Genomic DNA, 20,698 nt, shown 5'->3' with positions numbered 1-20,698 from the left:
ATAAAGACTTTAGACAGAAGACTTTCTTGAAAATACATTGTCTTTAAAATGAGATTTTTTAAATTAAAAAATGCTTTTAAACAAAAAAGTTATAGCAAATTAAACCCGAAAGTAAGCATGTTATTCATTTGTTTATAATAATTAAAATAAACAAGAAAAACATTTAAATCACATTTCATAATGTGAACTTTTATAAAGTTATTACAGATGCGAAACATGGTCACAATCGGTCGAGTCGTTTTTAAACAAATATATTTTTTTATCCCGTTTGAGAGAACAAACATGATTTTCAAATGGTTCTAAAAGTGCTTTGCCAATACTTGACAAAGTCTTAAATAATCATGTTTTTTAAAATCTATAATAATTTTTAATTGTTTACTTACAAATAATTGATGCAGAATGTAGTACGTTTACCATTACGTTGGCAATATCCCTAACTTATCACGCGCAGTATATTATATTAAAATAAACAGGATAGGAATCGGTAAATCAAAATAGGAATATTAGGAATAATTTATTTGAATTTTATTAACAAACTCTCATATAAATTTTATAATTAAAATAGAGATAAATATTTACAATATCTACATTTAGGCACAAAATATCACTCAAATATATAAAACTAATAAAATAATTGACTAGAAAATTGATCAAAAACGTACGCAATTATACGTTAACATAAATAACATTCATACTTTTAACTGGGTATTTAATTTTACGGTCATACGAACATATTCTCTGTACAAATTTTGATAACATTTTTTATAAATGGACTGTTTTTTTATAATGTACCATAAGAACTCTTTGGCATAAATATACTCTGAATTTACTACATATAATATTATTGAACGCAACGGAGGCCTTTTCCGGAATTCTAAGGTAACGTTAGACATAAAAATTGGTTAGGATAATTCTCATTTGGTCATAATTTTGAGCATTATAAAAAATAAAATTCACTGTATCTTTTGTATCTGTCTTGTATTTTGTATGTATTTATATCCTTACCCATTAATCGTGCGTGTACGAAATATTTTAATAAATTTGTTATATCTGTTATCTGTATAATTGTATTTTGATTTGCTTCAGTAAAACATTTTAACACTTTGACTCCTATGTGTATCATATATAATACACAACAGGTACTCTCCCTGAGCCTATGTGTATGAATTTGATACACAAGAGCATTCAAGCGACTGTGTATGTGATCCGAACGCAGTTGTAATGTATTTATACGTATATTATCCTTCCTTTAGGCTGTGGTAACCAATTTTCAATGTTAGTTCGGTAATCCTAGCATACTAAAATCGGCAACATTGTAGATAAAATTTGGAGACACAAAATCGTCGAGTAGCATACCAATTACTGTTAGACCTTTATTGTAGTCAGGTTTGTTTATGTACAATGTCTAAAAATAACAAGAGATACCTTCCTTTACACGAACTTGAGCATTTGGCTGAAAATCTTAGCGAAATAAGTGATTGTGAATTTGATGACTCAGATGTCGATCCATTATACACTGATATTTCCGATAGCAGTGAATACTCTTCAGAATGTGAACCACAAACAAAACGGCAGAAAGTAAAAACACTTAAGGTAAGTTTATAGTTACGTATAAATTTCAAATGTTATATCTAATTTTGAAATATTTTAGGATGATAATGTTACAAGTCAACCTAGAATTCAAGATGAACAGTTAAATTTGCAAATAAGCGAAAGTGAATCTGAAATTGAAGATCTAAATAATATAGATATGGTAAATCCTCATATAGGGAATTTACAGGCAAATGTTATATGGAACAATGTTGATGAAAATTTAAATACATTCGACGTTATACATGAAAACACTTCTTTTGGTACAGTTGTAGAAAGTAGGGAAAATGATACACCTTTAACATTTTATAGACCACTCCTAACAGACGAGATACTCGATATTTTAGTGCAGGAAACAAATCGATATGCCGAACAAAAAATTATTGATGCTATAAATCGTGAAAACGTTAAGACAAATTCATATCTCACTAACTGGAATGATACTAACAGAGAATAAATATTAACATTTTTGGGAATTTTGATATGGATGGGTTTGAATACAAAACCACGAATACGAGATTACTGGAGCACTAATTTTATCCATCATTGCTCAATATACAAGACGACAAACATGTTAAGGTGTAGATTTGAGGCTCTTCTTGATTGCTTCAATTTTTCAGATAATGAAGCTTGTCCTGAAGGAAGCAGATTTTTCAAAGTTGAATCATTGTTGCAGGCGTTCAATAGAAGTTGTCAATCTGCTTTGGTACCAGACAAATACGTTTGCATTGATTAATTGATGATTCTCTTTAGAGGACGTTTGTCATTTTTACAGTACATACCTGGCAAACGTAATAAATATGGAGTAAAAGTTTTCAAACTTTGCGGAAAAGGCGGCCACACATATCACGCAAAAATTTATGGCGGAAAGCAAAAAAGACTAAAGGAACAATCACTAGCATCCCTAGTGGTCATGGAATTAATGCAACCTTTTCTACACTCAGAAAGAACTTTGGTTACAGACAATTTTTACACTAGTGTCAATTTGGCACACGAACTAAATGATAACAATATTCATCTAATTGGAACACTTCGTAAAAATAGGAAATACAATCCAAAGTCAGTGTTTGAAGCAAAGCTAAATGAGATATGATGGCGCTACAGAGCAACACAAAAGTTATTGTAGCAAAATGGATCGACAAAAGAGAGGTAACATTTTTGACTACAAAATCTTGTCCAGAAATGGTCGACGTTCGTACAAAATCAGGAATAAAAAGAAAACCGTCTACAATAGTAGAATATAATTCTGTTAAATCTTACATTGACGTCTCTGATCAAAAAGCTTCCTACAGTAATCCCATCAGACGTTCTATCCGTTCTATTCGTATCGTACCGGAAAGTGAGAGTAGAGTTATTGACAAATACAGCCATAGTGAATGCTTTAATTCTGTACAACAAAGCTTTGAACAAAAAAATGGATGTAACACAATTTCGCGAAGAATTAGTGACTGCCATTTGCAAAGTTAATAATGTTACAAACCCTCAACAAACACACCATAGACTGGAAGAATATGACAAAAGAGGACGATGTGTTATATGTTACACCACACTGGCAAAATCCTTTGGTCGCGCACATGCATCTAAGAATTCCAAACAGTGCAACACTAGGTGTACTGGCACTGAATGTAGAGAAAAAAAATTTATTTGTAACATTTGTTTTTTTAAAACACATAATGTATATTTAAAATAATTTGTTTAGATGTTTGCTTATGTTTTTTCGTAATAAAGTTTCTTACATAATGTGTATCAATTTCAATAAATATAGGCTATGGGTAATGACATTATTAAAAGTCGTCTAGGTGAACTGCGTGTATCAAAAATAAACACACCCTACAAAGCCCTTTTCAAATAAAAAAAATGTCATTATATGAATTAACTCATACATATAGAGCATTTTATTAAAGAACATGAAAAAAAAGTGGTCAGGCTGTGACAACTTATGCGGATAAATAGGCCCAGGAGTTAAAGTGTTAAATACTGTTGCACATTTGAAACGTTGGGACTACACGCTTACAATACATGCAAATATTGTTAACAGTGGCCGGTACAGCTGATGTAATTATTTGGTAAACAAAATATAGGTTTCATTTATAGTATAAGTACTTTTAATTAAGGCTATGAGAGCAAAAGTGGTCTAACCAATATGTTGTTCTAATTGAGTTATAGACCACAATCAGTTCTAACGACCTAAAGTCTTAAATCAAGAGCGGCCCAACCAACGTTTCCGTATATTACAGCATATATCGATCTAGCAGGTTCATTGTGCATCATAGTGAAAAAAAGTGAATCATAATGTAAGAGTCGGCTAACCATTCTCTTTGTGAGATTGACCTGTAAAAAATAAGAAATGTAAACCCTTTTTTTATGAAAACCCTGAAAACCTGGAGTTGCATCCCAGGATAAAAGGGGACAAAGTAGTTCCGCTAATAATACAGGTGACGACACAACTACTGAAGTAAAAAAATCATTAGTAAATATCCCACCCACAGATGTTAATTTGCACCAGATTTAAGTTTAGGAATTCATTCTAACAAAAGATGGCAAATAGGAAACTACTTCAACTAGATCATTTTTATTCCGGTATACGTCCAATAACCGAAGCATAAAACAAGATCTTTTGGAATTCCCTTTATTTATACCTCCAATACATCATAGATTTTACACAAGCACCAGAACAATAAGATTCGCTGTACATCCAGAAAAAGAATGTACGAGGAAGATTAAGTACTTTTGTTAGTTTGTGTTTTATTAAGGGTTGTTTTCAATATTTATATTGTTTAATTGCATTGTACTTTAGGTGTAATCCACATTCCTATCATTCTAATCTAATCCATATTCAGCTTGATATTATACTGTAATGTAAATCAAGTTTTTATGATAATAAAAGGTTAGGGTTATATATTATGTCAGCTATAAGATCATGCTTAGTGAAGGTTGTAATACAAGATCGCGAATAGATGTTGGAAGTGTTGGAGACATTAACGGATTGCCAAGTGTCCTTTAGAAGAAAAGCGTATAAAATCATTCATTTATATTTTTATTTTTAGGTTTTATGTTAACGTAAAATGCAAGCATTTGAAACATGAACAGAAACTGAAGTTATTTGATGACTTTTACAAAATAGAAAATCCTAATGTACAAAATACTTATCTTATGGGATTGATAAATAACCTACACATAAACCAAATGTAGTTCCAAATGGATCAGGGAATATTGTAAAAGTGTGCAAAAGGACCTTTCAAGACGTGGTTGCAGTAAATTAAACCCGGATTGAAACTCTTATAAATATTTAAAATCGGGAGAAACTGCTTACATGGAAAAAGGAGCAAAAGGGAAGAAACACAAAGTACTCCACTGCATACAAATAACGGATTATGGACCACGTAAATTCGTTTCCCAGATAAGAAAATGACTACTCGAGGGCTAAGAGTAAACAGGAGTACTTGGTACTGATTTAAATAAAAGTAGACTACACAACAAAAATAGGCAAGAAAATAATATTAAACAACACTTAGAAATGCACCATTGTAAGGCAAAAAAGCTAGGCAGAGGCAACAAGTGTTTTCTTTGTCAGCTCCTAGTCACATAAATATGTATTACTTAAGACAGCTCATACTCAGCTCAACATAGAATCCTTCGAAATAAAACAAGCTATAGCACAACTAAAGAACAATAAGGCTCCGGGTCCAGATGGAATACTTGTAGAAATGTTGAAGGAGGGGAATGAAATTATTTTCGATGAATTGAAAAACTTTTCAACGAATGTCTTCACAGAGGAGAAGTCCCAGATGATTGGAATGAAAGTTTGACAATACTTCTCTTCAAAAAGGGAGACAGGGGAGATCTCAAGAAATATAAGCCAATCTCCCTGCTCTCCCAAATGTACAAACTGTTTATGAGAGTAATAACTAACAGGTTAACGTCGAAGCTCGATAGCTATCAACCGGTAGTGCTGGCAGGATTCCGAAAAGGTTACAGTACAGCGGATCATCTTCTTACGGTTAGAACTCTAATAGAGAAAACCAATGAATATCACTTGAACTTATATATTGGCTTCGTTGATTATGAAAAGGCATTCGACTCCATAGAACTTTAAGCACTAGAGAGAGCTATGAACAACTGCAGGATAGACTCCCGATACAGAATGCTCATACACAATATTTACAAGAAAGCTACAATCAAAATACAAATTAATGCGAAAACCAAAGCTATACCAATCAACAGAGGAGTTCGCCAGGGAGATGTTATCTCACGAAAGCTATTCACACTTGGACTTGAAGACGTGTTCAAAGACATTAACTGGGCAGATAAGGGAATAAATGTTAATGGAAGAAAACTGAATCATTTAAGATACGCTGATGACATTGTAATATTCGCTACAAGTTTCGAAGAAATACAGACCATGATGACGCAACTATTTTAAGCTTCGGAAAAAGTAGGTCTTAAGAAGAACTTGGAAAAAAACAAAAATAATGACAAATACACCGTCCATTCCAAAAATCACATTGAATGACATAAATTTAGAAACAGTAAGTGAATACATCTACCTGGGACAGATAATGAAAATTAACAAAGAAAATCAAACTGCCGAAATTACCAGAAAAATAAGATTAGCGTTGGCAGGATTTGGAAAACTGAGTGGGATCTTGAAAAGCACTTAAGTAGAACAGAATTTGAAAACCAGAATTTACGATCAATGTATCCTCCCTATACTCACGTATGGTTCACAGACTTGGACACTCACCAAGTCCAATATGGATAAAATAGTAAAAACACAAAGAGCGATGGAAAGATCAATGCTCGGGGTGAGACTTATAGACAAAAAAACAAACAAATAGATTAGAAGCAAAACGAAAGTAAAAGACGCAGAAGATCATGCTGCCAAATTAAAATGGAGCTTCGCAGGGCACAATGCCCGACTGAAGGATAAGAGATGGAGCCACGAAATACAACAATGGAGACCATGGTTAGGAAAGAGAAGCAGAGGAAGACCACAAATAAGATGGGCTGATGATATTAAGAAGATCAGAGGACACAACTGGAAGCAAGTGGCGCAAAATAGAAGACACTGAATTGGATCGATTTGGGGGAGGCCTGTGTCCAAAGTTGGATTACTGAAGGCTGAAGAAGAAGGAAAAGACAGCTCAATGTTTACAATTTTACATTGTTTACAACAATGTAGCATGAAGGGCAAACAGGTGGGGGCGGCAACGAAATTGCCTTGGCTATTTTAAAAGTTATAAAATGTAAAGTTGCGCCAAAAGGGAAACTTATATTTTGGAGCAATAACTGCGCTGCACAAAATAAGAACAAGATACTGTTGTACTTATGTTTTTTTATAATTAATGAAGGGATTATTGATGATGTTAAGCAAAATTGCCTTATTTAATGTTACTCTTTGTTGAGTTGTATAGACATCTCACATATAGAAAAAAAAATAGATTTTTTTTTATTTTAAATAATCAGCTGAAAACACGATTACTACCAACAATGTAAAATGTGTAAAAAGTGCAATGGATTAAAATTGAAAATTCTTAATTAGGGAGGTTATGACCAAAACAGCTCTAAATGACATAGAGAAAAGGAAGGAAATTACAGTGTTCAAGAAAAACATTACAATGGAAAACTTGACATCGTATTTGACTTCACTCGAATGTAAAAGCAGATTGACTGCAGACAATATAAAAGGATTTGAGGGGTGTTTTAAATTACTTAAAAGATGAAAATAGAGAATTTTATGAGAACTTGGTAGAATAAGATATTTTAATGTTTTAACATACTTTTATGAATAATACTTTTTTATTTTAGTTAAAGCAAATGTTAAATATGTTAAGTTTACACATAGTAAGGATATTTCCATTAATGAAATTTTTACATGTACACATGTCCCATTTTATAAGAATATTTTTTTGTGCATGGGCCATTATATAAGGAAACATTATTTGACATATGTGGAAAATGTTTTAAAATTTATAGACTTTTTTGTCATAGTTAACTATAAAAAAAAATATGAAACGAAATTGTTGACTTACGTAAACCATATTAAATTATGTACTAAACATGTTTTTCTCATGTTTATTAACACGAGAAATCATAAAATTATCTCTACTCTTCATATGTCACGGTCAGTGGATGATCTTAACCCTTAACTGGTCCGGCGTCGTCTGACAGGCGATTCCATATTTTTAATTATATTTTATTGGAAATTGGCACCGCCCACAGGCAAGTCCTTCTATCTAATCCTTAAACTATTGGAGCTTGACAAGTGGGTGTGTTTGCGACAAGTTTCTCTCAGTTCCTTAAAAGTTATCGCAACAATTAGGTCGAGAGTAGTTCCTCAGACGACGCCGGACTGTTGGTGTGACTTTTTTGTGTGTCGTGCATTTTTAGAAATTATGGGCAGGCCATCAAAACGAGTGCGTTTCGGCAATGACGATTATGAGACAACTCTTTTAAAGTGGTACAATGAGGAATGTGATAGTAACAGTGATGTAGACGATATTTCGGAAGACCATAACATTGAATCTGAACACGATACATGTTCGGAATTTTCTGATTCTGACGAGCCTGCAGATTGTGATGAATTAGCAGTAAGTGATAGTGACAAAACCTATGTTTATGGTAAAAATCGACACAGGTAGTGTACGTCAGAAGTTATCCCCTCATCTAGAACACGTAAACACAACATTGTCATAAAAGTGAAAATTCTAAAAACAAAGGCAAAAATTCTCGGCGAGGCTGCGATACCCTTGTGTGTTTGGAATATGTTGTTTAGTGATAACATTCTACAACATATTGAGCATAATACAAACACAAAATTACGATCAAGATGCGTGAGAAATATTCTGCTAGTTCTATCCATCATCTTAGAGAAATGTATGTTATTGAGTTAAGAGCATTTTTGGGACTCCTTGTTTACACTGCCATTTTCAACTCCAGTCACGAAAATATATATACCGTTTATTTGCAACACATAGAACTGGAAAAGAAATTTTTAAAGCAGTCATGAGCAAAAAAAGATTTGCTGTTATTTTATTGCTATCCGATTCGACAATCCTGAAGACACGGAGGAACGCAAAAAAGATAATCCAACTGCAGCTATTTCATTTATATTCAATACTTTCTTAGAAAATTGTCAAAGAGTATACGGACTTGGTCAATCTGCCACAATTGATGAAATGCTTGTAAGTTTTCGAGGTAAATGCCGGTTTAAAATGTACATGCTTCACAAACCGGCTAAATACGGACTCAAAATACACTGTCCTACGGATGCACGCAATGGTTATTTGTATAATGCTTATATCTACAGCGGAAAAGACTCAGCTGAATTTGGTATCAGTGACTAGTACAAAAAATTCCTAAAGCCTACACAAGCTGTGTTGCGCCTAGCTGAACCGCTCTTTGGTAGCAACCGAAATGTCACAGCTGATAATTGGTACTCTTCTATTCAATTAGTGGATATTTGACGAACTAAAAACTTAACTTATGTGGGCACACTGAAAAAAAAAAAATAAGGCTGAAATACCTTCATCTTTTCTGCCCAACAGAAACGGACCTAAAGGGTCAACAATTTATGGATTCAGGGAAGAATTTACCTTAATTTCTCATGTAGAAAAAGTGGGAAAGGCTACAGTACTTATATCTTAAATGCATACTAGACGTTATAGTGATCCCTCTACTGAAAAACCAGAAATTATTTCTTATTATAATGAGAATAAGGGAGGTGTAGATTCCCTAGATGAGAAATGAGAAATTTTTTTTCGCATATTGGACATTTCTATAGCAAATTCTACATCATATTCTACATCAGTGTTACAAAAACAATCCAGTAATAAAAGAAAAAAGTGTTTTTGCTTTGGAGTTGGCTATGCAGTTAGTGCAAGCTCACATGAAAAGACAAATGACAATGATGAACATTCCACGTCAATTACATCTTACAATTAGTCAGATACTTGGAGTTCAAGAAGAACAAGAGGACAATCAGACGAATGTTCATATTTTAGAAAAACGCAATAATTGCAGTTTGTGTCCCAGTAGAAATCGCAGGATGACAAAATACCTGTGCTTGCGTTGCAAAAAGCATATTTGTTTGTTTGGGATGTACAAAACCAATATGTGAAAATTGCATATAAAATTGGTAAAATTTGACTGATGCTGGAAACAAACATTTTTAATCGATTTTTATTTTACCTAGTTTTTTGTTTAGTGTGCAGTTTGAACATTTATCCTTGGAATACATTTTTTTTTTCATAGTGTTTTTTATATATTTTTTAATTACTTTACAAAACTATGTACTTTTTCACAAATATTTGTATGGATGTCAGTTTTGATTTAATATTTTGTTTATAACCCAAATAATGCCCAAATCTAATACGTTCGCTTTTATTTAAATATATCAGGGTATGTTTTCTTAATAAAAAAATTATTTTTGAGTGTTGTTTTGTTTTCTTGAAAAGAGTAGTTTCGCAGACTACGCCGGACCAGTTACGCTACTGCTACAGTACCGGACCAGTTAAGGGTTAAGGATAAGGAAGATATTGATAATGAGATATGGGAGAATAAACTAAATGTACCAGATGTGTCTGGTACCTATGAAGTACGTGTAAAATTAACAGAAAAAGAAACAAAGCAACACTATGATTGTCGAGAAAAGCTACAATTCTCGTAAAAACAAAGAATGATATTCTGAAGCGGATAAAATAGTACCTCAACTAAGATATTTCACCATACGATGTATAACACATTATGTTAGTAAAAAGTAAACAAATTGGCAGGAAAATCAGCTAACGATTTTTTTTTGTATTTCAGCGACGTGGGAAAAATTGTTGACTACTCAAAAATACAAAAACGCTCATAAGCGAGATTAATTTAAACACAAGAAACCAGAGCCACACTTTGTGTGGAATACTGATTTTTTTCTGGATACCATACTTTGCCAGCTACTTAAACGTATTGGTCGCAAGGTGAGGACAAACGTATTTCGCTTGTCCGAAACGGCATGAGTAGAAACAGATTTGACTCCATCAAGCAAAATAAAATATACCTATTAGATAATGATAAACTTAAACCTACCGATTTTAACACATATGTGAAAAATAACCAGTTTGGAATATTTTCTCAAAATCTGTTGATCAATGAAGAAATGGTTACATATTTTGGTCGACATAGTTGTAAGGTATTTATGAGAGGCAAACTAATAAGATTTGGCTTTAAGCTATCGTGTTTTTGTAGCTCAAATGAATATTTATTTAAATTCATTTCATGTGGTGGGAAGTCTAGTAATAATTAAGCAGGTAACTTAAGACTAGAAAAAACAGTATTTCTTTCTTTTGTTCGTTATCCAGTAGTCACCATAACATCGATGGTTTTTACCAACTGTTTTTCTTTGTACAATCTCTTTAGGTTTTACGCTACAGAGATGATTTGTAAAATCCGATCACATAACAGCTCAATACAAGCTACACAAAGTAATATAAAAAGAAATGAAGAGATTACTATGATTTTCTTTTAGATCCCGAGCATCAGGTAATTTGATACGATGAAATTATAACGTTGCTGTTACTCTTGCGACAAATATACGACAGGAAAGAAAAGGTTTCTATTTTTTAGCCGAAAGTCATCGCATAATACAAACAACATATGGACAGAGTTGATCTTCACGATAACGAAATTGCCAATTACAGAATTTATATAAAAGGAAAAAATAGTGGCGGCTAATTTTCAGAAAGTTGGATGATAGATAGCGTAGTTGTAAGTTTCACAAACCCTCATAAAATCAGAGGAAACTTACGGTTAAAGAACGGTGAGGCATTACCTAGTAAATTGGAAATGGGAAGACCTCAATAAAGGTGGGTGAATGACATAATAGCATTGGCAGATAAACAGTGGATTACATTGGCGCACGAAAGATGGAAGCAATTGGTAGAGACATTTAGGAGTAAACAGAAAATGGATGACGAAGAAGAAGAGATATAAAATATAAAAACTGCCACTCTAATAGAATTATTACAGAATTATGAAGCATGTAGTGATAATCAAACCACCAAATCACTTTTTTTGTAAAATAATATTAACAAAGACAAAAATACTGTAGTAGGTTCGGAAAAATATGAAAACGCAATCCAAGTAAACGATGACTGAGCATTGTGTTTATATTATGTAATGTATAGATAATCACGTACCTTAGTGGGCAAGGATTAAAGTAAGTCTTGAAATATCAAAACTATTACTAATAATTAATAGACCCAGTAAAAATCAATAAACACCCAGTTTACAAAGTTTATACTGTTTTTATTTATATTAAATCAAAAATTCGAACATTTGTTCTATGTTCGATAACGACACAAGAGATTATGAAATAAAATATTTTGTTAACTTTAAAAGTATATACAAGGTAACTTTTTACGTAACAGCCATATTCATATATAAATAGTTCGAATGTCCAATAAGAATTGTTGTAGTTTACCTTCACGTATTTGCTAGAAGAAAGTAGAATATTTGACTTCTTCCTAAAAAAATAATTTAGAAATAAATAAAACAAATATGCATATATTATATTTTGTTATTTTCTTCTGCAGCGAGTTTAAAACGTTTATAGAATATATCCAAAAAATCTAAGAAAAATATTATTTTATTTTTATTATAAGGACCATATTTTTTTATAGGGTAGTTAAGAGTAAAACATTATTGTGATATCAAAATTAAGCTTATGTATATAGTCCAGTCTGGTTAAAAAAAAGTCGAAAAATATTTCGCAGATATCTGAAGCTTTTAAGACATAGGTGGGGGTTACTAGATGAAAATAGAATAGATGAAAAGGTACTGGTATTTTTACCTTGCGCTTTTTTTAAACAATAATAATTTATGGTCACCATTTGATTTTTTGTCTATAGTTTTTTCTCTTATATTTTAAATAAACAATATTGATATAATTTTTTTATATTAAGAATATGTTTATTTTTCCGTTTTTTCAATTAAAATTGATAAATAATTTACGGAGATATTTGCAAAAAAGCAGTTTTTTTTTAACTAATTTATAAATTTAGTTTTTTTTTAAATTATTTATTATAAATAATTATTCATTCAATAGTTTTAAATATTAATTACAATTTTCAATCAAAACGTAATTAAATACGTTTAGTTAAAACAGACAATTAAATATTAGAATGAATGGAACTATTTTTAATAGATCGACCCATATTCTCGCATTCGCTGACAATATAGTTATGGTGGGCAGAAGTATGAGAGATATGGTGCAGTGTTTTTACAAGGCTTGCGGATGCGGCAAGTGAATTAGGACTTATGGTAAACGAGGAAAAACCAAATATATGTTGGTTTCTAAAAATTCCCGAAATATCCAACAGAGAATTCAAATTAACAACCATACCTTTAAGCAAGTCAAAGAATTCACATATCTTGGATCGCCAGAAAACGCAACAAACACGACCAGCGACGAAATAAAAAGGCGCATATCAATAGCAAACAGAATTGTTTACGGTCTCCAGAAACATTTAAAAAATAAAAATATAAAACGTTTAGTAAAGCTCAATGTATACAAGACCTTAATAGGATCGGTTTTAATGTATGGATCTGAAACGTGGACCTTATCTCAAAATGATGATAAAAGATTTTTGGGACCGTAAATCAAAATTGCCTATGGCGTCGAAGATACAACTTTGAACTATTTCAATTATACACAGATCCAGGTATTGTCAAATTCGATAAAGTGCAGCGACTTAAATGGGCTGGACACATTGTTAGGATGTCAGATCACGAATACACGAAGAGATTAACATTTTCAAAACCAGAGGGCACAAGAAGCAGAGGACGACCACGAAGGAGATGGATTAATGATGTAGAAGAAGACCTACAGATTCTAAGGGTCAGAAGATGAATGAAAGTTGCCAGGAATCGACAGGAGTAGCGACTTCTTTGTGAGCAGGCTAAGATCCACAACGGATTGTCGAGCCACTTATAAGGATGACTTTACAAGTGTCATAAAAATAAAAATTGTTTATAAAGGATCCGAATAAAAAATGCTAGACATTGGCTTTATACAAAAAGATCTATATTGATTATATTATAAATCATATATTCCATATATGAGTGGCTTCAGATCAAAGACGGACATGTGTCAAAAAAATAAAAATTTAGTTTGTAGTGATTTTTTATAGAATTGTTCCTGTTCTTATCAATAAGAATATATAATATGTATAATATGTAATAATAGTTTCATTCCTACACGGACGCAAATACGTTATTTTAAACTTTGCTATGAAGGTTTATTCTAAAAACGGACATGTTTGTAACAGCCACTGAGAATGCTGTATTGTGAATACATGACTGAGAAATCAACAATGGCCGCCATTGCTTTCAACTTGTCTGATGTTAATCGTTTTATTTGTGTTTATCACTAGTTTAAACTGATATTTTTTTTTCTTGTTATTAATTTACAAAGTAAATTCATGAAGTCAAATATATCTGTCAATCCAGGGACGACGCGTAAAAGGAAGAGCGATCCCGAAAAATGAAAAAAAAAAACATCCAGAAACGACAAAGGTAAGTTTAATCATTGAACTCAATCATGTACTTAACATTTGATTGCTGTAACAAATTGTCAATAGGTAGGTGGAAGATTGATATGTTAGTCGTTACTGTATATGTTCGTCCGAGTTATGAACAGTTTTTAAATGATATGATAATGTCTGATTTTAAAATATAAAGCTTGAAAGTTGGCTGTAAAAACATGACCAGCTTAGTACCACTTGCTAAAGTTTTTCATAAAATGAAGAGAGATACTAATGAAAATTCTGACTATTAACTTGAACGAATAGACTATTCATTGAATTAACTAAAGTTTAATGAATTCCTTCTTTTGTATGTTCATGCAGATACTCAGCCAAAGTTTTTCCTCTGTACCCCAACTGTCATCACTGAGTTGGATACCAGTGCCAACTTTTAACAATTCATGATGTCATTGAGTTTCACAAAGCCTTATAATCCATTCCAGAAAAAAGCAAGCAAGATGCGTTCATTTTAAAATACTTTCCTGCTGGCCCACCCAACCCCAAAAGGAAGAAGCTTAAGCCTATAAAGGGGAAAACCACAATCTTTTAATATTCGGTTTTAACCACGCTGGTAATAATCTCAACGTTGCAGGGATGCTTTTCTCAAGGTGTTGTAGCCTATTACTAAGCATAGAATTATAGAGTGTCAAAATTCATGAACGGTGTATCTCATGTCTCAGTGTAAACCCGAGACGGAAACCACAAGGAAGTTAAGTTTGCTCGCTATTGAATCGCAATATTCACGACATCACTCATCACGAGTCTACCTACCATCAGACCTGAATATCGCCAAACTGTGGAAAATGTTCAATTATAACAAAGAAAAATCTGAGAAGGTTACTCAAGGATTTTTCAGGAAAATATTTTGATCAGATTTCAACATTGGATTTTCTTACCCCTTGCATGGATAAATGTAGTAGTTGCCTAGAATTACAAAACCTTATCCAAGTGAAAAAAACGGAGGAAGAAAAAGGTGTCTAAAAATGCAAAGGAGTTACACAAGAAACAGGCCCAAGCCTTCTTTCAACACTTGCGAGAAAAACCACAACGATGTTTTATTTTGAGTTTCGTTTGTCAGAAGAACCTTGTTTTGCCAAAAGTAACTGATCAAAGTGCATACTATTCATATGTCAAATGAATACCTGAATTCCAGTACTGCCTCAATTTATACCTGGACGGAAGATGAAACAAAAAAATCATCCACCGAGGTTGCTTCCATTATATTTAATGAGTTGAGATCAGCTGATCTCTCAGGATATGACTCCATTCGTTTGGTGTCTGATGGTTGAGCTGAACAAAATAAGAATATAAATATTTTAACTATGTGCTGCAAGTTTCTGGATAGTTGTGCTCCAACAAGCATACGGAAATTTGAAACAGTCTTTTCTGTAACAGGGCACTCCTTCCTTCCTGCCGACAGAGTATTTGAGATAATAGAGAAAACATTAAAAAAAATCAACAAAAAACGAAATTTTTAAAAAATATGGTACTATTAAGTTGATTGGAAGTGATTGGGTGCCGTTGGACTGGAAACAAGAAGCGAAAAGTTTTATGAAGTTATGAAGTTTTTTTACGAATATTTCTTTGGAAAACTAAATTGGGAAACCTCGTTATGAAAGGAGAGATGGCTTACAACCTTGACACAGGTGCAGAGAGGAAAAGTTGTAAGAACAACTGCACTATTGGACAGACCAACCCAAAAGAAATTCTTATTGGTGTGACCCTAAAAGCAGAAAAGGTTAAGGACGTAGTAAAATAGCTTGAAAAACATTTTGGAGTAAATTGGAGAAAGAAAGAAACTTTGCAGTGGTACAAAAACATATTACAAGCAGAGCCTGAAATATCGGCTAAATGTGACGATTCATGTGAGTGTGAAAATAATAATACTGATTTTGATGGTGATCTTGTGTTAATTCCAATTTGAATGTTACTAAAGTTTAAATATTTTATAGGTTCGAATATTTTACTTTATATATTTTTAGTTAATTTGCTTTGTAGGTAGGTACTAATGCAACAATAAAAGATTTTAAAATTGGAATTTTCATTTAAAATACCTGAATTCCCTATATGAATGTTATAAGCATTAAATTTTAAGTTAGGTCCAAACCCAGCGTTCACTCTTTCAAATAAAATTATTTTTCTCATCAAAAACGGACACCTACCATCACATTTGGATCAAACATGGACATTTACCCATTTTTGTTCCAAAAGCGGACATCTCTATTTTCTAATAATCATTTTGTAATAATTTCATATATTTCTGATATAAGAATGTTCACAAGATTACTTTTGAAGCCTTCACTAAAATTATAAGAAGTGAGATTTTTATAAAAAGAATAATAGCAGCTGTGTACAAAAAAAAACAATTTATTTCAATTTTTCTTGCATGAAACATGTCCGTCTTTGATATGAGGTCACTCATATATAAAAAAACTCATTACCTTTTATTGCGATTTTTCAGGTGCAGGTTCAACACCGGTAGCTGAGTTATTATTTTCGACTTCTATTTTCTCGCTCTTAGTCTCGTCCTCATTTTTTTCGATATCTTTATGTATTTGGACAAGATCGGATTCATTCTCATTTAGAGTCAGGGCACTATCTGGCATTTCAAAACCCATGGTACTGGATAACTTAATGGAAGCTTGTTGGAAAGTATCACTGAGTTTGACTTGAACGACATTAATGCACATTGACATTAAAGCTAATCCAAAAACTAGATAAACTATTGATACAATTAGAACAACGGGTTGAGCTGGGATAAAATCGCCAAATCCTATTGTAGAAAGTGAAATAAATACAAAGTAAAACGAGGTGAAAAATTCCCATTTCTCCCAGGCACAATACACTAAGGACCCTATAAACATATACGCTGCAAGTATAAACAAAGCAACGGATATTGGTAAATTAAACTCATCATCTATTTCAAAAGTTGATAAATCTGGTGTAGTTGGTGTGTCGTCGGACATTGCTGATATTACAGTATCGTGCGATGACATAGGTTTTATACTAGTAATATCTGTTGAAAACGGTCCTGTACTTTCAGCCGAGGGGTCCTTTGAAGGCCTACGGAAAGTCGCTATGCCATACATCATTTGGGCTCCTTTAAATATTTCCTACAACATAATCACATATAAATATCTTCTTACGTGAGTGCAAATTTTTAAGTAATTTTTAAAAGACTGACTTATTTGTGTAATCTTACTTTTTTTACCAAACATAAAATAAAAGGAGGTCATAATACAGTGAACGGCTAAATTATGGAATATTATCATTATTTCGATAACCGTCGAATTTTAAGGGAAATCCCGAAACAGATTGATTTTTGTTATAAAATACCCTCTTATTTTATAACGTACATATAGTAGGGATGATGTCACCGGTGTCGGTGAAGTGACGTAATTGTTAATTTTTTTTAAATAGAAATTGGTATAATGCGACACCCTATTTGAAGGAGAATCTAATTCTCTATTTAACGACATTATATTTTTAACTAAAATATTTTTTTAAGGGTACAAAAACAATTTTTATTAATTTAAATTTAACTAAATTACAACTAATGATTATGAATTAAATAATGTACTTTAAAGTAACCAAATTATGCAAACAATTATTTTAAATTAAATGTTCGAAATGCCATTCATCGGTTCCTGCCATGACTTTCTGAAGTAAATACTTAAAAAAGCAAAAATAAGTAAAAATAATAATAGAAACAAAAAGTTATCTCATAAACACTGAAACTTTTTGTCAAATATTAATTCAAGCAAGTGATAGTGGCATATTTACTGTAATATTTATTGACGTAAATGTTTTGATTTTCTGAATTGTCATCAGTTGTCAATTGTAATTTTTACTTTTGAATACTAAATTATGGCTCACCTAAATGAAACACAACGCATAGAAATATTAATTATTAGTACAGAACATGGTATGCAATTTATTCAACGCAAAATATTCAGACAGCCCATCAGCCAATCAACAGTAAGTAAAATAGTCCGAAAATTTGAAGAAACTGGGCACGTTAAACATATTCCAAACGCTGGGCGTTCTAAAATTGAAGACAATGTGAAACTTGATATATTATTAAATGTACGTGACAATCCTCACAGTAATTCAACACAAATGGGTGAATATGCTGGAGTTTCCCAACGATCGGTATTACGTATTTAAAAAAAAGAAAAATACCGTCCCTACAAAATTCAACTACATCAGGAATTAAACGACTACGATCACGCCGGCTTCATTTTTCTAAAATTATGCAGTATTTATGTATCCGCAATCCACATTTCATCAATCAAATTCTTTTTTTCGATGAAGCCACATTTTTTATACATGTACCGTGAATCGTCAGAATTGCAGATATTGGAGTCAAGAAAACCCACATTGGATGACTGAGTCACACACGCAATATCCTCAGAAAGTAAATGTATGGGCAGGGATCATTAATAACAGAATCATTGGTCCTTTTTTCTTTGAAGAAAATCTAACAGGAGAACGTTATTTAACTTTTTTGAGAACTTATACCTGTCCTTGCTCACATGTATCCAAATGCCAATAATCCAAATTTACCTAGTGGAAATATCTGGCTTTAACAAGATGGAGCTCCTGCGCATTACGCACGTGAAGTACGTCAATTTTTGAATATCATTTCTTTCCCAGGAGGTGGATCGGAAGACGAGGTTTTATGGAGTGGCCAGCAAGGTTACCAGATCTAACACCTATAGACTTTTTTCTGTGAGGTTACATAAAATCAAAAGTTTATGTCAATAGACCCCAAAATTTACAGGACTTGAAAGATAGAATTAGGTATAAAATGAGTCTAATTACTCCAGAAGTCATCCGCAATGTACTATATGAATGTGTCCGTAGATTCGCATATTGTCAAGAAACCGATGGATGGCATATTGAACATTTAATTTAAAATAATTATTATGCATAATTTGGTTACTTTAAAGTACATTATTAATTAAATCATTAGTTGTAATTTAGTTAAATTTAAATTTAAAAAAAATTGTTTTTGTATCCTTAAAAAAAATATTTTAGGTAAAAATGTAATAATGACGTTAAATAGAGAATTAAATTCTCCTTCAAATGAGGTGTCGCATTATACCAATTTCTATTTAAAAAATTTAACCATTACGTCACTACGCCTACACCGGTGCCATCATCCCTACTCCATGTTCGTTATAAGATGGGTATTTTGTAACAAAAATCGACCTATTTCGGGATTTCTCTCAAAACTCGACGGTTCTCGAAATAATGATAATATTCCATAATTTAGCCGTTCACTGTATATAAATCTTAAAAATAATCTATTACAATTATTAAACACATTTTTTGAACTAACAAATAGATATTTAGCAAATATCAAAACTTTTGCGTAATGTCATATACTCGTATTTCCCGTGGATACACCTTCCAACAAGAAGAAATAGCGAGCCAAATTTAGAATTTTAACAAACAACAACATAATAAAACCTTTACAATAGACGTACAATATGTTTATTTTGTATTGATTTGTATTTTGTATGGGTAGCGGATGGATATTTCTCTGCGATCCCGGCATGGGATAGATCTACTTCACGAATAGCACACCTGGCCATGCAAGCTCATGAATGTCCCCAGCCTCCTATCCATGGGAAGACTTTCAAAGCATTCCCATTTCCACCTTTTCTCCCTTTACTTTGAAACCAGCTCTTCAACATGCATTAGCCAAGCATGGCTTTAATGGCTTATAACCTCAAAAGTTATTTTTTATAAAAGACAAAACTACTGAACGACCCTCAGTCTCCGGCTGCTCCAAAACCCCCAACCAAGGTAGCGGTTGGTAAAGGTTTGGAGCAGGGGGGGCTAAGAATTCCCGAAAAAAATCAGGCTGCTACAAAAATCAACAAATACATATTACTTCATACAATGTTAAAACTCTTATATCAGACCAGAAGATGATGGAACTGGAGGAAATAAGACAAATACGAGAAATAAAAATTACTCTTAAATCAGGACACGTTTTTTATTTTAAAGGTGAAGAAGACACTTAAAATGGTTGAGTAGAATTTATTATACATAGAAAGCACATACATAATATAGTTGAAATTATCAGCATATGACCGAGGATTGTATATCTCATATTTAAACTAAATGCAATATATAACCTTAAGGTAATCCAGACATATGCTTCAACGACTACCTAATCGGATATAGCAATTAAAAAAATTTATGAGGACCTAGAAACAGCGTTACGTGCCCCACCAGCATAATACACAATAATCATGGGCGACTTTAATGCGAAAATGGGATTTTTACAAGATGATCCAGAAGTAGTAATTATGGATATAGCGAAAGAAATGTACGAGGGGAAATCTTGCTAAACTTCTTACGCCAGGAAAATTTATCCATGATGAACTCTTTTTTTGATAAAAAACCTTAGTGTTAGTGGACATGGATCAGCCCAGATGTTAGTGTCAAAAATAAAATAGAATGTATCATAACAAACCGAAAAGAAATAATTAAAGACATCGAGTACTCAATAAATTATCTATAGGAAG

At 32.4% G+C, this 20,698-nt stretch overlaps 1 protein-coding gene across 1 annotated transcript in view; it reads right to left on the bottom strand.

The window, feature by feature from the left end:
* Positions 1 to 499: 499 nt before the first annotated feature.
* LOC140434855 (uncharacterized) overlaps positions 500 to 20,698 on the bottom strand; it is a 37,668-nt gene continuing 17,469 nt past the window's right edge. The window contains exons 3-4 of the mRNA XM_072523429.1: positions 16,598 to 17,269; positions 500 to 12,098 (exon numbers count right to left, since the gene is read on the bottom strand). Coding sequence (XP_072379530.1) covers positions 16,601 to 17,269 — 669 coding nt within the window. The 3' untranslated portion in view covers positions 500 to 12,098; positions 16,598 to 16,600. The remainder of the gene's footprint in view (positions 12,099 to 16,597; positions 17,270 to 20,698) is intronic.

This window comes from Diabrotica undecimpunctata, chromosome 2 (genome assembly GCF_040954645.1).
Source record: "Diabrotica undecimpunctata isolate CICGRU chromosome 2, icDiaUnde3, whole genome shotgun sequence".
NCBI lineage: Eukaryota > Metazoa > Arthropoda > Insecta > Coleoptera > Chrysomelidae > Diabrotica > Diabrotica undecimpunctata.
The sequence above is the reverse complement of the archived record's forward strand: the minus strand, read 5'-3'. Positions and strand labels throughout refer to the sequence as shown.